At 42.2% G+C, this 14659-nt stretch overlaps 1 protein-coding gene and 1 pseudogene across 1 annotated transcript; one reads left to right on the top strand and one right to left on the bottom strand.

Annotated features, from left to right (window-relative positions):
• Positions 1 to 587: 587 nt before the first annotated feature.
• Positions 588 to 13076, bottom strand: Phax (phosphorylated adaptor for RNA export). Its single transcript, XM_008840994.2, has 5 exons — positions 12921 to 13076; positions 10526 to 11139; positions 7264 to 7384; positions 4505 to 4588; positions 588 to 1480 (listed from the first exon to the last, which is right to left on the bottom strand). The coding sequence occupies exons 1-5, from the start codon at positions 13014 to 13016 to the stop codon at positions 1211 to 1213; spliced, it is 1185 nt and encodes a 394-aa protein (XP_008839216.1). The 5' UTR covers positions 13017 to 13076; the 3' UTR covers positions 588 to 1210.
• Positions 4663 to 5387, top strand: LOC115071738 (annotated as a pseudogene).
• Positions 13077 to 14659: the final 1583 nt, after the last annotated feature.

A 14659-nucleotide genomic window follows, 5' to 3' on the forward strand; every position in this document is an offset into this window, starting at 1 on the left:
TAATTGCTGAGTATTTTTTTTATCAATATGCAAAACTTTTGTTTCTTGAACATATTCTTGATATTGTATAAACTAGTGTTAACCCTTGGAATATATTATTAAGTAAACAACTTTTATTTTCTTCTTTAATAAAAATGACTGGGGGCTGGGGGGAGAGGCTGGATGGCTCAGTGGTTAAGAGCACTTGTTGCTCTCGCAGAAAACCTAGGTTAGGTTCCCAGCACAAACAGGATGGACCTGTTAACTCCAGTTCCAGGGGATTCAACACCCTCTTCTAGCCTTCATGAGTACTATACGCATGTGGTGCACTTACATACATGCAAGTAAAACACTCATACACATAAAGTATAAAAAAACTATCTGTGAAACAGTCATGAATCACATTCAGTATTTAATAATATGATCAAGGTTAGTTAAGTCAAAAACAATACTTTATTAGAAACACTTCTGACATGTGCGGGAAGAATCTGCAGATTTAAGCTTCTATCTTTAATATTGTCTAAAGGGGCCAGGGAGACAGCTCAGCAAGTAAAGGCACTTGTGCAAGCCCAACAACCTGAGCTCAAGCCCTGGAACCCACCTAAAAGTGGAAGGCAAGTAACAAGGCCAACGTTATCCCCTTACCTCCAGACGGGCTATGGCCCCTCCCAATAAAAATTTAATTACCTAAAAGTAGTGGTGCATGGTAGTGTAAACCCATGATCTGAGCACTGGTTGGGCTGAGGCAGGATGAGAGAATTTGAGGTCAGTCTAGTTTACATAGGAAGGCCTTGAATTAAAAAAAAAAAAAAGTTCTTACAACTCCCTGCCCCTACCCCATTCCCAACTGAATGTAACAGCTTAACAATGTATGCATCTTTTCGGATCTTTTAATGGAATGTTTTGAAATCAAAGCATAATTCACCACAAAGATAAATCGGCAAACACAACTTCTGAATGGCATGTGTAGTGGGAACACGGGGATGTCACCTACTACTAATAATAATCAGCACATGCATCAGGAGAAAGGAGGCCGGTGCCAGCTACTCATCAGATACAGCTGCTTTAATCATTTCCCGCAATGACATTCCATTCCACATACATTAGCTTTTTACTTAAAAGAAACAGCTCTCCTTCCAGATTAGGTGCAAAGTAAAGCAACTTCAGTAGAAACATTTGCTACGATGTTATTTTAGAAAGGTTTAAATTCTTCAAAATGTCCAAAGTGTGCTTAAAAGATGTCTAAATCATGATGATGGTCCACCTCAATGGCTTCCTCAGCATCCACCCTGGCGTCCCCATTTCCTTCCTGAGGTTCATCGGTGGAAGCCAGAGCCTCATTTGTGTCACTTGCAAAAGTTTCTCGTGATGTATCATCGTCCTCCTGAAAATTGAGACTTTTAATAGCTTGTTTCATTTTTTTCCCTAATAGTTGTGTTCTTCTTTTTCTAGCAGCTTTTTTATTTTCATACTCCTTTTGATTTTCAATGTAGAAAATGTCCTGAAATAAATATAACTTTGGTTAAAAAATAACATACTATTAACAGTTTATTTTAAGGTACATATTTTTTTTTCCTAAAATGTATTTTATTTTTATTTTATGTGTATGAGTGTATTGCCTGCATGTATGCGTGTGCGCCTATGTTATGCAATGCCTTGGAGGTCAGAAGAGGGCATCAGATTCTCCTGGAACGGGAGTTAAGGACAGTTTGTAGCTGCCATTTGGGTGCTGGGAATTGAACCTAGGCCCTCTGCAAGAGCAGTCAGTGCTCTTAACTGATGAATCATCTTTCCAGCCCCAAGGCATGTAATTTATAATCATCTCTTATTGCTCACAAAACAGTTATTAAATCAGAATCACGATACTAAATAAGTGCTTACTGGTATGCTCAAAACCAAATCTGTTACATAGCCCATGCATATTATACCCTAACACAACATCCCACAGCTACCATAGGAAGTTTGTTTAGGGTTTAAATAAAATATAACTGATTATACAACAAAACAGAATAAATACTAAAGATTTACTAACTTTGACATGTCTTAACTATATGTGATCATTTGTGTTAAACCACTGACAGACGTGGTGGCAGATGTCTTTAATTCCTGCACTCAGGGGGCAGAAGCGGGTGATCGCTATGAGATCCCGGCCAGGCAGGGCTACATAGTGAGACCCTGTTTCAAATTAAACACCCACCCCAAAAGAATGTCTCTAAGTCAATATTCTCTTATTCTAAATGTTTATTATTGTAAAGCAAAATTAACATAAAAATTGACTAAAACCAAAATTCCCTCCTTCTACAATGAGTTGGAATAATTGAATTTCAAAATAATTGATATTTATAGTAAAACACAGGTTTTAGAGCCAGGGTGGTCTAAGTGATCCCAGGAAACTCAATTCTTTTACTATTTATTTGTAGAACAGGCTAAAACACACTTTGACACACTGTGATACATATAACAAATTTTGGCCCAGTGCAAATGAATATTTTTTTCTTCTCTGGAAACTTTTTGTACAAGATGACTTAAAAATAGCTTTTAGAGGGCTGGAGAGACAGACGGCTCAGAGGCTGAGTGTTGGCTATTACAGAGGACCCAGGTTCAATTCCCAGCATCCACAAGGCAGGTAACAACTGTCCAGAACTCCAGTTCCAGGGGATCCAATACTGTCTTCTGACCTCTGCAGGCACTGCATGACACAGGTGCGTTTTCATACATGCAGGCATAACACATACACATAAAATAAAAATATTAAAAAGAAAAAGCTTTTAGGCCAGTCATGGCGGTATACACCTTTAATCCTCATGTTCAGGAAGCAGAGGCAGGAGGAGGATTTTGAGTTTGAGCCTTGTCTGTGCTACAAAGAAAACAGAGAGGGACAAAAAGCAAAGCCTTTTCTCAACATCACTTTATTTAATTCCTTTATACTCTCATTACTCAACAGTTAGGACTCTGTGTGTGTGCGCGCGCACGCTAAAGTGCCCACTTTACTGTGTGTGTACACATAGCCCTGTGACTGCACAAGTATGTGTGCATGACTATGGGGGAGAGGTCCACGTCATGTATCTTCCTTGATCACACTGTCTTTTTGAGACAAGGTTTTTCACTGAACTTGGGGCACACTGACTGACTAGGCTCCTGCCAGCCAGTCAACTCCAGAAATCATCTATCTGTCTCCTCTTCTCATCCTGGCCCTGAGGTTACAGATGCACCCCACTGCACACAGCTTTTACTTAGGTGCTGGGTTCACAGCAGGCACTTCACCAACAGAGGCATCTGCAGCTCTAAAGTCACCACTCAGCAGATGAGAAAATTGTGTCTGAGTGAGATGTGATCTACTCAAGGTCATGTACCTACTAATTACTACAATAATATTAAAGCTCAGATTCTGAATTTCATATAATTCCTTTCATTTTGTAATGCTAGTTTCTGAAAATAGAATCTTGTTATCAAGTAAGAACTCAAGGAGCACCTGTTTTCTTTTTGTTTTTTTGGTCTTTTTTGAGACAGGGTCTCCCTGTAGCCCCAGTTGGCCTGGAACTTGCGATGTAGACCAGGTTGGCCTTGAACTCACAAAGATCTGTCTGCCTATGCCTCCCAAGTGCTGAGATTAAAGGAGTGTGCTACCACACCAGGCCAATGGCACACACTTTTAATCCCAGCACTTGGGAGGCAAAGGCAGGTGGGTCTATTATTTTGAAGACAGCCTGGGCTACTCAGTGAGACTCTTGTCTCAAAACAAAACAAAAGAGGACAAGCAGTTGGGAGGGGGTACATGTTGGGGAGACCTAGGGGGAGTTGGGAGGGGGAGTATGCATGATCAAAACAGACTGTAGTCAGGCATCATTGTGAATGCCTTTAATTTCAGCCCTGGGAGGCAGAGGCAGTCAGATCTCTCTCTGTTAAGATCTAGGTCAGCCTGGTCTACACAGTGAGTTCCAGGACAGTTGGGGCTACAGGAAGACCCTGTCTCAAAAAGAGGGAAAAATATTTGTTGAAATCACTGAACATCTTGATATCTGCTATTTATTTCTAAATAAAACAGAAAAAGAGTATACAGGTAAACTAAGAATGTCAAGGTATTAGCCACTGCTGAACGTTTCCATTTATCATATTTAAAGATGTTTATTACTAGTTCTGGAGTACTGAAACAACAATGACAAGTTCAGAGACCAAGAAAAACTACCACAAAAATATAAGAAATCTTGATTTTTAACTGTCAAACGGAAGAAAAAGATGAGGCAAAACTATAAAATGCATAGGTTTTATTTGTATTAAAGACAGACAATACTGGTCCGTCTAATAAGGCAGTGAGAGAGTAGAAAGTGAACCCCTGCTGAAGCCAAATTACTCTGCATCTTTTTTCCTCCTTTATTTCCTCGAGATGGGGACTTGCTGTGTAGCCCAGGCTGACCTGGAATGTGTAGTGATCCTCCTGTCTCTGGGTGCAGGGGTTACAATGTGTGCTACCAAGTCTGGAGTTTGGATGCATCTTAAAAGTCAAGGGCATAGTCACTGTCATTACCTTAATCTGTTCTTCGCTGATACTAGGAGTGTTTTTCAGGAGATTCAGAAAGACTCCACCTGGTGTTCTTCTTCGACTACCGTTCTACAAGGAGGGATAGAAAGTTAGACTACATGGACTATCTTAAATGTATTCTATGACAATTTCATACATAAAGAATGATTATTGATTCATGTAACGGCTGCTTTCCGGCAGGTGGTACCTCATGTAACCTCTTAGTCTCAGCATGCTGAGTTCCAGAAACAGAATATTTCAAACCAGATAGAATTGTATATATACTATTGGCTTTGAACGTTCAACATCATGACCAGTTTCAACACAACTGATCTTGGTTCTTATGTCACTGCTTTTGGTTCTGCCTGTTGTTGAAGCAGTAGAAGCTGGAGATGGGACTGCTCTCTTGTTAGGCGTGGTTCTCAGCATTACAGGAATATGTGCTTGCTTGGGGTTATACCCTCAAAATTGAAGTGGACAGATGTAACTTTGAAGGCTCTTATGAATCAGCTTTCACCCTAAACCCATTATGCTGTTGAAGCTAAACCTGAGGGTTGTCTCTATAGTTCCCAGCAAACAGTTAATAGGGTTAACTGGTTAATATTCTTGTTTCTCATTAAATGGGAAGATACTTGTTAAATGAGGGGGAAAAATGTTTTCTTTACAACAAATAGTGCACTAAAAAAATGCAGCCTATAATGTATATTTGTTGCTTAGGAAGAGGGTCAAAATGCAATGGCTTAAACTTACATATATATTACTTCATACTTTCAGAATTGTCAAAGCATACAAAAAGAAAGTGTTTGCTCAGAATCTAGCAAATCAGCATTGTTCAGTTGTAATCACTGCCTCTTGAATCCTTGAAGAGTCTTTGTTCTCCCTTTTTTTATTATTATGTTTCTGTTTTATCTCCCAAGTTGATGTTGTACTTAGATATTAAGTTGCCAAAAATTGAAATTTTTATGTCTGAGGGAAAGAACTTTTAATAAAAACGTACTCAATGTATCTAATACTCAAAAAAAAAAAAAAAAAAAAAAAAAAAAAAAAAAAGAAAAAAGAAAAAAGAATGATTATGATTATTATTTGTTTAGCAGTGCTGAGGACTAAAACCAGGCCTTCTACGTGCCAGCAAAGTGCCCCATCAATGAGCTACAACCCCAGCTCCTAAACCATAGTCTTCCCACAAATGACCAAGGCATATTTGAGCAGAGATGTATTTATCCAGACAGACAAAACCAGACTTGAAAGCCAGACCAGATCTTTCTTTCCTTTTTGGTATTTATTTCTATTTTTTAAAAAGACTACATTAAAAAAACATGATTTCTCTTTGCACCCTGACAAATTTTGTACCCAAGGGAGAAATTGCTCATTTCACTAATTTCTGGCCCTTACTGGTACCTTTTACTTCTACAGAGCTGCCATATGACCATGGCCCATTCTTATAGTACTCCCTTTACTTTAAGTCTTTGGAAATTTCTACTCTGGCCACTCCTAAGTAGTCTTCTCCTCTCTTCTTTTCCTTATACTTATTTGATCTATTTCTCTTCCCAGAGCACATATATTTTCTGATACACTTGAAATTAAATTTTTTTAAAAATTAAAAACATTAAAAAAATTTTATTTCCTTAGGGGAGGCATGTGTGGCAGACACACAGGTGGCATCAGCGGACAACTTGCAGAAGCTGGTTCGCTTTACTCTACCATGGGGGTCCTAGGGATGGAATTCAGGTTGTCAGGCTTGACAGCAAGCACCTTTGCCCACTGAACCTTCTAGAAGGCTCCTTGTTTATTCTTTTCATGGTTTTCTTTCTTGTCTTTTTGAGACAGAGTCTCCATTCTATAGCACTAGCTGGTCTGAAACTTGATTACAGGCATGTGCCACCATGCCTGGCTTTATAGTGTTTATAAACTGGCCCTTTCTGGTCCTCAACTACAACAACTCCTTGTTCTAGAACAGTGCTCAGCAAAGGAGACACTCAGAAAACACGTATCAAAAGTACATTTGAATTTGCATCTTTTCAAGATTCAAAAAAATTTTAGGGGCAGGAGAGATGGCTCAGAGATTAAGAGCACTGGCTGCTCTTGTGGAGGACCGGGGTTCAATTCCCAGCATCCACATTGGGGCTAACTCTGTAACTCCAGTTCTAGGAGATCTGATGCCCTCTTCTGACCTCTGTGGGCATTGCACCACATGGGTGCACTTGCATACACAGTAGTACATACACATAAAAATAAAAATAAATTTTTAGATTTTATTTTTAATTATGTCTGTGTACGTGCACACGTGAATACAGGTGCCCTTGAAATCCAGAGAAGCATCAGATTCCTTTAGAGCTGAAGTTACAAGTGGTTATAGGTTATAAGTTGCCCGACACAGGTACTAGGAACCAAACTCAGGGTCCTCTGTAAGAACAATACTCGCTCTTAACTGCTGAGCCATTTTCCCAGTCCCCAATGCCATCAATTCTATAGGTTTCTTTTGTTTCCAATCCCACAACATGTTATCTATCTGCCTGTGCTGTGCCTATTGGGTAACAACCCGCAAAATGTGAGTTGTGAGTAAGAAGGAAGGGATTCACTTTCATCCTCACTCCACAGTGAAAGCTGAATCCAGTGAAATCTGTAAAACCATTCTATAAGGTAGCTGTTACTGTCCATGGTGTGGAGAGAGGAGGAACTTCCATCATTTAGTACATACGCACTGGAAAGTTCATTTTGTTTAAAGAAAGTATAATGTAAAATCAAGAACAGTAACGCAGGCTTACCATTATGAAAAGACCACCATTCTGTTCAACTTCAGCAGTTTCCATCAGAAGTTCAATGGCTTTTTTGTTCCCAATTATCCTCACTACTCGGGCTATCAGATCTTTCTTTGGTTCTTGTAACCTGATGAGAACAAATAAGGAAAATTTACCATCTACCTGTTGTTGATCAAAACTACTTTAGCTGGGCATGGCAGCACACCATAATTCCAGCACTAGGAAGGCAGAGGCAGGTGGATCTCTGTGAGTTCAAGGCCAGCCTGATCTACATAGCAAGTTCCAGGCTAGCTGGGGCTTGGACAGGGGAGACTCTGTCTCAAAAAGATCAAAAGAACCAAACCAAAACAAAACAAAAACAACTTTAATTTTCAGTGTAGTTGTCAATTAGAAAAAAAAAAAAAATCTTGCTCTAGGAACATCTGCTTTTCTGAATTATTTATCAACCCTGGAATCAATGACACAGTAACATCCTAGACTTTAGTCACACAAGGAGACAGGAACATCTCAAAATACATGAGCATGCGGAGCAAAGGAATGAGCTCAAGCCTAAATGCAAAGATGAACTCAGTGTACTTCTGCCCAAACAATAACAATCATAGCTATGCTTTCAGTTATTACGCCTGAAAAGTAACGAATATTTGCTAGTTTTATACTATAATAGCTACAAGCCTAAGGACTTGATCTGCATTATGTCAGTTCTTCAAAATGTAATGAATTAGACACTTTTTTGAGACAGGGTTTCACTATGTAGTCCTGGCTGGCCTCAAATTTAAGAGATCTGTCTGTCTGCCTCTCAAGTGCTGGGACTAAAGGTTTGTACCACCATGTCTGGTAAGATACTTACTTTCATTTTACCATTCAGAGATTAAAAATACAGGAAACTTTGGTAACTTTTTGAGACAGTCTCCCTGTAGCCCCAGTTGGCCTGAAACTCACTTGTAGACTAGGTTGGCCTTGAACTCACAGAGATCTGCCTGCCTCTGCCTCCCAAGTGCTGGGATTAAAGGCCTGTGCCACCACAACGAGAGGGCAACTCTTCTAATAGGGTCAGAGCCCATGTTCCCCAGAGATGAAGAAAAATTAATCGTGCAGAAACCTCAATTTCTAATCAATATACCATCCTTTGCTTCTTCTGGTAGGAGGCAATGCATCACTGTGGAAAAAGCATTACAAGAGGAACAAAGAGGTCGTTTAGTTTCAATTCTGAGACAAATTAAATTGGCAACCCTGTTCAAGCCATGTAACTACTGGGCTCCAGTTTCCTTATCTTTAAGGTGAAGCATTTGGTTTATAAATTCTACATTCCTTTTCAGAATTAAAATTCCAAACTTGACTATTAAAAAAAATCCAGTACTGTTGCTACAACAGGCTTGCGTGAAAAGCAAATACTTGTTTCCCTAAAACTCGTATTTATTTTCAAATTTGTAACTAGTGATTTAGAGTTAATAAAAAAGTTAATTAGAATTTGAACCTACAAAAAAATACTTGAAACGTCAATTTAACATCTGACAAGCAATTTTACTATTTACTCCAAACAAATAAAAACATATCACCAAAGAGCTTCATGAAAAAGTTCTTAACAGCACTATTCATAAGAAGTAAATGTACACAACCCATCCAGTCTGGATGTACATACACAAATCTATATACATACAATGAAAAGGAAGGCTGGGGTATGGTGGCCCACAGCTTTAATCCCAGCACCTATGAGGCAGAGGCAGGCAGATTTCTGTGAGATTGATGCCAGTCTGGTCTACACTGAGTTCCAGGTCAGCTGGAACTGAAGACCCTGTCCTCCCCCCCGCCCCCACAAAAAAAGCAACAAAACAACCCACAAACTAAAAAAACAAAAACAAAAAACAAAAACCACATAAAGCAAAATGCTCCCTATTTACAAATTAAGAAATTAAATATGGGGCTGTAAAGATGGCTCAGTGGTTAAGAGCACACTGACTGTTCTCGCAGAGGACCAGCACTGACATGGTGGCTAACCACTGTCCTTGTCTCCACTTCCAGAGGATCTGACACCCACTTCTGACCTCTTTGGGCACTGCACAACACAGGTGCACCTACCAACGTGCAGGCAATATCCTCATATACATAAAATAAAAATATTTTTAAAAGAAATTAAATACTGATTCCTGCTACAATATAATCACCATTTATTTATTATTATTATTTTTTTAGGTCATTTTGAGATAGACTGTCCCTGTAACCTCAGCTGACCTGGAACTATGTAGATCAGGCACCAGGCTGCTGGCCTTGATCTCCCAGAGATCCACCTGCACCTGGCGCCATGTAATCACTCTTAAAAGCATTTCACAGAGAAAGGAAGTCACATGTTAAGCTACATACTACATGGTTGTATTTGTGTCCAGAAATGGCAAATTTATAGACAGAAAGTAGAATTGTAGTTTGGGGAGGAGAGTAGGGGTTAACAATAAATGGACACAGTTAAAGGATTTCTTTGGGTGACAGAGGGCAAAGGTTTTAAAAGGCATGGTTCGTAAAACCTGGTAAATTTACTATCATGAAAAAAAAAAAACTGAAAACAAGTGAATATAATATGTAAAATAGTTAACACACATGTGGAAATCAGAAGACAACTTGCAGAGGTCAGTTTTCTCCTTCTACCACATGGGACCCAGGGATTGAACCCAGGTCGTCAGGTTTGGTGGCAAGCACCTTTACCCACTGAGCCATCTCAACAGCCCCTTTTTTCTTTCCTTTAGAGACAATGTCTTATATAGGCCAGGCTGGCATCAAACTCCTCTTTTGCAGAGGATGATCCCTCTGCCTCCCAAGTGCTGGGATTATAGCCTTGTACTATCATGCCCAGTTCACAGAGTGCTAGGGATTCATTGCAGGTCTTCATGCACGTTAGGCACTCTACCAAGTGAGATATTATCTCCAGCTCAAGGTTTTTGGGTTTTTTTTTTTTTTGGTCTTTTTGAGACAGGCTTTCCCTGTAGCCCAAGCTGGCCAGGTACTCAGTATGAAGACCAGGCTGGCCTTCAACTCACAGAGATCTGCCTGCCTCTGCCTCTCGAGTTCTGAGATTAAAGGTGCATGCCACCACGTGGGTCCAGCCCCCTAAGGTTATTTTTCAAGATACAAATACATTCATGTAACCAAATATATTCTAAGTTAATTCTTTAAGTTAAAAAAAAAAAAACTCAAAAAGGAATTATCTGGTGTTTATTTTATTTCCTGTAAGAAGATATGTGGTTAAGTGCTCATTTGTAGGTCAAATTTGCATGCTCACCTGAAAGAAATTTCATCAGCCACTTTCTCTTGAGAATCTTCTTCCGTGATCTCATACCGGCCTTTATAGTTCATTTCTAGCCTGTCCCCTAGTCTGTCTTTGACAGGCCTTTTCCGTTTGAGATGGCCCTGCCCATTCTCTTCTTCCTTCGACCCTGGTTTTTTGCCACCGTGCATATAGTCATCTAGCTCTTTGTCTAGTTCTTTTGTACACTCTTGAGATTCTCTCCTAAGTTTCTTAGCGAGCAAGTAATTGTAGGTCTCAGATTGCCTGCTTCTGTCAATGGTGCCCTCCATTCCCAAGATGCCAAGTTCAGTGGCCACTGCATCCTGACTCTGTTCCTGCAGCACGGCACCCCATATGTTGTTCACCTTCTTTCCTCCAGCAGCAGCTGTTTTCTGACTGCTCTGGCCAAACTGAAAAGGCTCTGGCTTGGGAGGAGGATTAAGACATTTTTGTCGCTTCCGTTTCCAAAGAGAGCTATCTTCATCTGAATCGGAAAAACTCTCTTCACTTGAATCCACACTTTTAACAGTCCGATAATGTGACACTGGTGCACATACTGTTGCAGTACTCTGGAAAGCTCTCAGTGCACTGTCCCCACCTAGCACTTTCTGCAAGTGGAAGAAAATACAGTCAGTTCCACAAGACACATTAATTCTACCTACCATGGGTTATTTTTAAAAAGTATTGTGGGCATAATACTGTGCATGTCTGCAATCCCAAGACTAAGGCAGGAGGATCAGAAGTTTAAGGGAAATTAAAGTGAGTTCAGGTCAGTCTGAGTTGCACAGAGAGACCTTGTTAAGGGGAAAAGGAGAAGAGATTAAATTGGAGCGCTCTAAACATACGCTCCCAAAACATCTGAAACCAATCTAGTACATATTAAGTCAGACTTGGCTCTGAAAAACCTCCTAAAATTTACCAAGGCTCTTATCAACTTCAATTTTAGCCAAGCAGGATGGCACATGACTTTGATTTCAGCACTTGAGAGGCAGAAGGCAGATCTCTGTGAATTCAAGGACAGCCTGGCCCACAAAGTGGGTTCCAGGCCAGCTAGGGCTACAGGAAGACCCTGTCTCAAAGACCCAAAAAAATTGTTTTAATTGTAATATAGTAACTGCATAGATTTATGTGGTGTGGTTTCAATATATGTACATTTTGCACAACTATCAAATCAGCGTAATTAGTGCATCCATCATCTCAAAATCATTTTTCCTCCTGTGGTGAATGATTCAACATCCTTTTTTGTATATACAGGTGGGAATCTGCAGGTGCATCACACCTGGTTGATGCCCCTAAATGCTAGGCACTCAGTTGATAAACAGCTAGCAGCCGTCTTGTAGCTATTTTGAAATATACATGACTGTTAACTCATCACCCTACTTGCAATACAGCACCTAAATTGATTTCTCTTTAACTTTCTACTCGATCTTTGCTTTTTATACTAAAAGCTAAGCCGAGCATTTACTGAACTCCTGTTACATGTTAAAATGGGGACTTAGTCTTCCAGTAATAACGCCTGCTAACACCGTCGAGGCCTAACAGTGTGCAGTATTCTGCAGCATATCCTTACAAGCCCTATCAGATGTGAAACCAAAGCACTGCAACTAAATAGCCCACTTGCAGGTCAGATAGTGGCAGTGCCACGATGGGCGTGCAGGAGACCGGGCACTAAAGTCCTCTCAAAGAGGCTGAGCATACTCAGCACAGGGTCTCTGCAAATTCCCACTTGTGAAACTAGAAAGCCACTTGGAGGGAAGGCGAACGCCTGGAAGCCCCCAGCACTTCGGCAGGATGAGGCAGGACGATGGCTCAAGAGCCAGGTCAGCTACATAGTTGAAGTCCCGTCCAAAACAGTGGGGAGCTAAAATCAAGCCCAAAACTAGAAAGCCACTTGGAGGGATGGCGAACGCCTGGAAGCCCCCAGCACTTCTGCAGGATGAGGCAGGACGATGGCTCAAGAGCCAGGTCAGCCTGAGCTACATAGTTGAAGTCCCGTCCAAAACAGTGGGGAGCTAAAATCAAGCCCAATGCCTCCCTTACGGCACCTTCAGACCAAGCTCAGTGGGAACACTCAACACCAGGCCTGAGTAAGCACTCTCTCCCTAGTTCTGGGGACGAAAATGAGCACTCTAAGCAATTCCCGGCCTTTGGGCTCTAGGTTCTGCGTTTGGCCAAAACCCTGCCTTTAGGGGCTGCTGTGGAGAGGGGAAGTTTGGAGAATCAGGAGCGGCGTTCCGGAGCGCCGAGCAAGAGAGGGCGGCGCGGCTGTTCCGGGGGGCCGCGAGGCCCGCAGCCCCGCTCAAGTGAGCAGCCAGCCGGGTTCGGGTCCAGGCCTCGTGGCCTTCAGTTTGGGTGTGCCCGCCCCGTGCCCCCCTCCCCCCGCGCCCACCGGCACTGGCAACGGTCTGTCGCTGGGTACGACTGTCATGTCGGAATCTGAGTCGGAAAGCTGCCCGTCTTCCATATCGCCAGCCTCCAGCGCCATCTTCTCCCGGGCGGCGCTTCCGGAGACCACTTCCGGCGCGGTGGGTCAGGAGACCACTTCCTGCTTGGCGGCGGGAAGGCCCTGCGGCCGCGCGCGGGCGCCCCCGTGCGGGCGGCCTGGCCTCAGCGAACCCTCGGCGGACGTGGGAGGGGCAAGGACAAAGCTGAGCTTCCCAGGAGCCAGGAGCACTGCACCGCTAGAACTTTGTCTTATTGAGAGCTTAAGTGTGCGGATGGCGCCGAGATCCCTCTCTTGGCTCCACGCCTCGAACCTGGATGATCTGGACAGGCCTCCCCCCAGCTCTTCCACCTCGGGTCACCGCAACACTCAGATCTCCCAGGCGCTTGCTTCTAGCCATCCAGTGTGGTATGGGCCGTCAGGGACCCTGTTCGGTTCCTCTGCTGACCCTGCTGCCACTGTTTGTCCTCAGGACCCTTTTCTTTCTATGCAGAAGTTATTTGTAACGCTGTCGTTTTCTGGCCTTGCTGAGACATAAAAGGACCCAGCCCTCCCTAAGGACGTTTGGTTAAGAGTAAAGCACAGTTAAATCCTTGTTAAGTACTGTGAAAGCGCTGCTAATGCTAATGGAGGCGTTATTGTAAGCCCCTGTTCTTAATGTCTTTTTTTTTCCTTTAAATGAAAACTTTTGGAATCCGGGGCAATGTGAACATCCAATTTGTAAGAAATTGTGGTCCATTTTTAGTATGAGGGGTGCTTAAGTTACACCTATCAAAGAATCACACAGATAAGCAGGAGACACTAGCCTCCCTCCCCTCCTTCCCTAGCTGACAGCCGTCCTTGCTCTAGGTGATTTCAGTTCATCCTTGGGTTCAAAAGTTACAGGCAGTCTGCTCCCTGACTGAGCCAAGTAAAAAGAAAGATCTCAAGTCCCAGGATATACATTGGATAAGACTGGGTCCTAAACCAGTAGGGTGGGTGAAGGGAGACCTCCAGAAACCAGAACCATAAAGCAGTCTTGCTCTCCAAACAGGTGCTGCTTTATAAATAAGCCCTTCCAACACCCTTGGGGGTGGGGGTGGGGGTTGGGGAAATGCTTTATCCAATTGTCATGAGTATTTACATACAGAAGTATTTAAGTTCCCTTGCTGTTTGGCTTGTATGGCTAATGCAGATTCTGGCTGGTCAGTAGTCACCCCTCCTTGACTACAGGAGTAAAGGTCAGTTGAGACCATTGAGGTTGGTTGCTTTTCCTTTCCACCTGTGACTCAACTGTTAATCCTAACATCAAACCCAGGAGAGAGTTCAAACCCCTAATTCCTAACATTCTGGTCCTGAAACCCAGAGAGAGCTCTCTGGTTAAAACACCTAATTTCCGGGCTGGAGAGCTGGCTCAGTGGTTAAGAACACTGGTTGTTCTTGCAGAAGTTCCGGGTTTGAATCCCAGCACCCACATGGCAACTAACAACTGCCTGTAACTCCAGTCCCAGGGGATCTGACAGCCTCTTCTGACCTCCACAGGCATTGCATGACATGGGTGCACTTACCTACATGCAGGCAATACATGCATACACATAAAAATAGTAAAAAAAAAAACCCACCTAATTCCTACCTAACAACGGGGGAAGGGGGGAATATGCTAAACAAATATGAATATGTAACTCTGGAGTACCAGCCTATGGGGA

This window comes from Nannospalax galili, unplaced genomic scaffold, assembly GCF_000622305.1.
Source record: "Nannospalax galili isolate Female #2095 unplaced genomic scaffold, S.galili_v1.0 scaffold490, whole genome shotgun sequence".
In the NCBI taxonomy this organism is placed as follows: Eukaryota; Metazoa; Chordata; class Mammalia; order Rodentia; family Spalacidae; genus Nannospalax; species Nannospalax galili.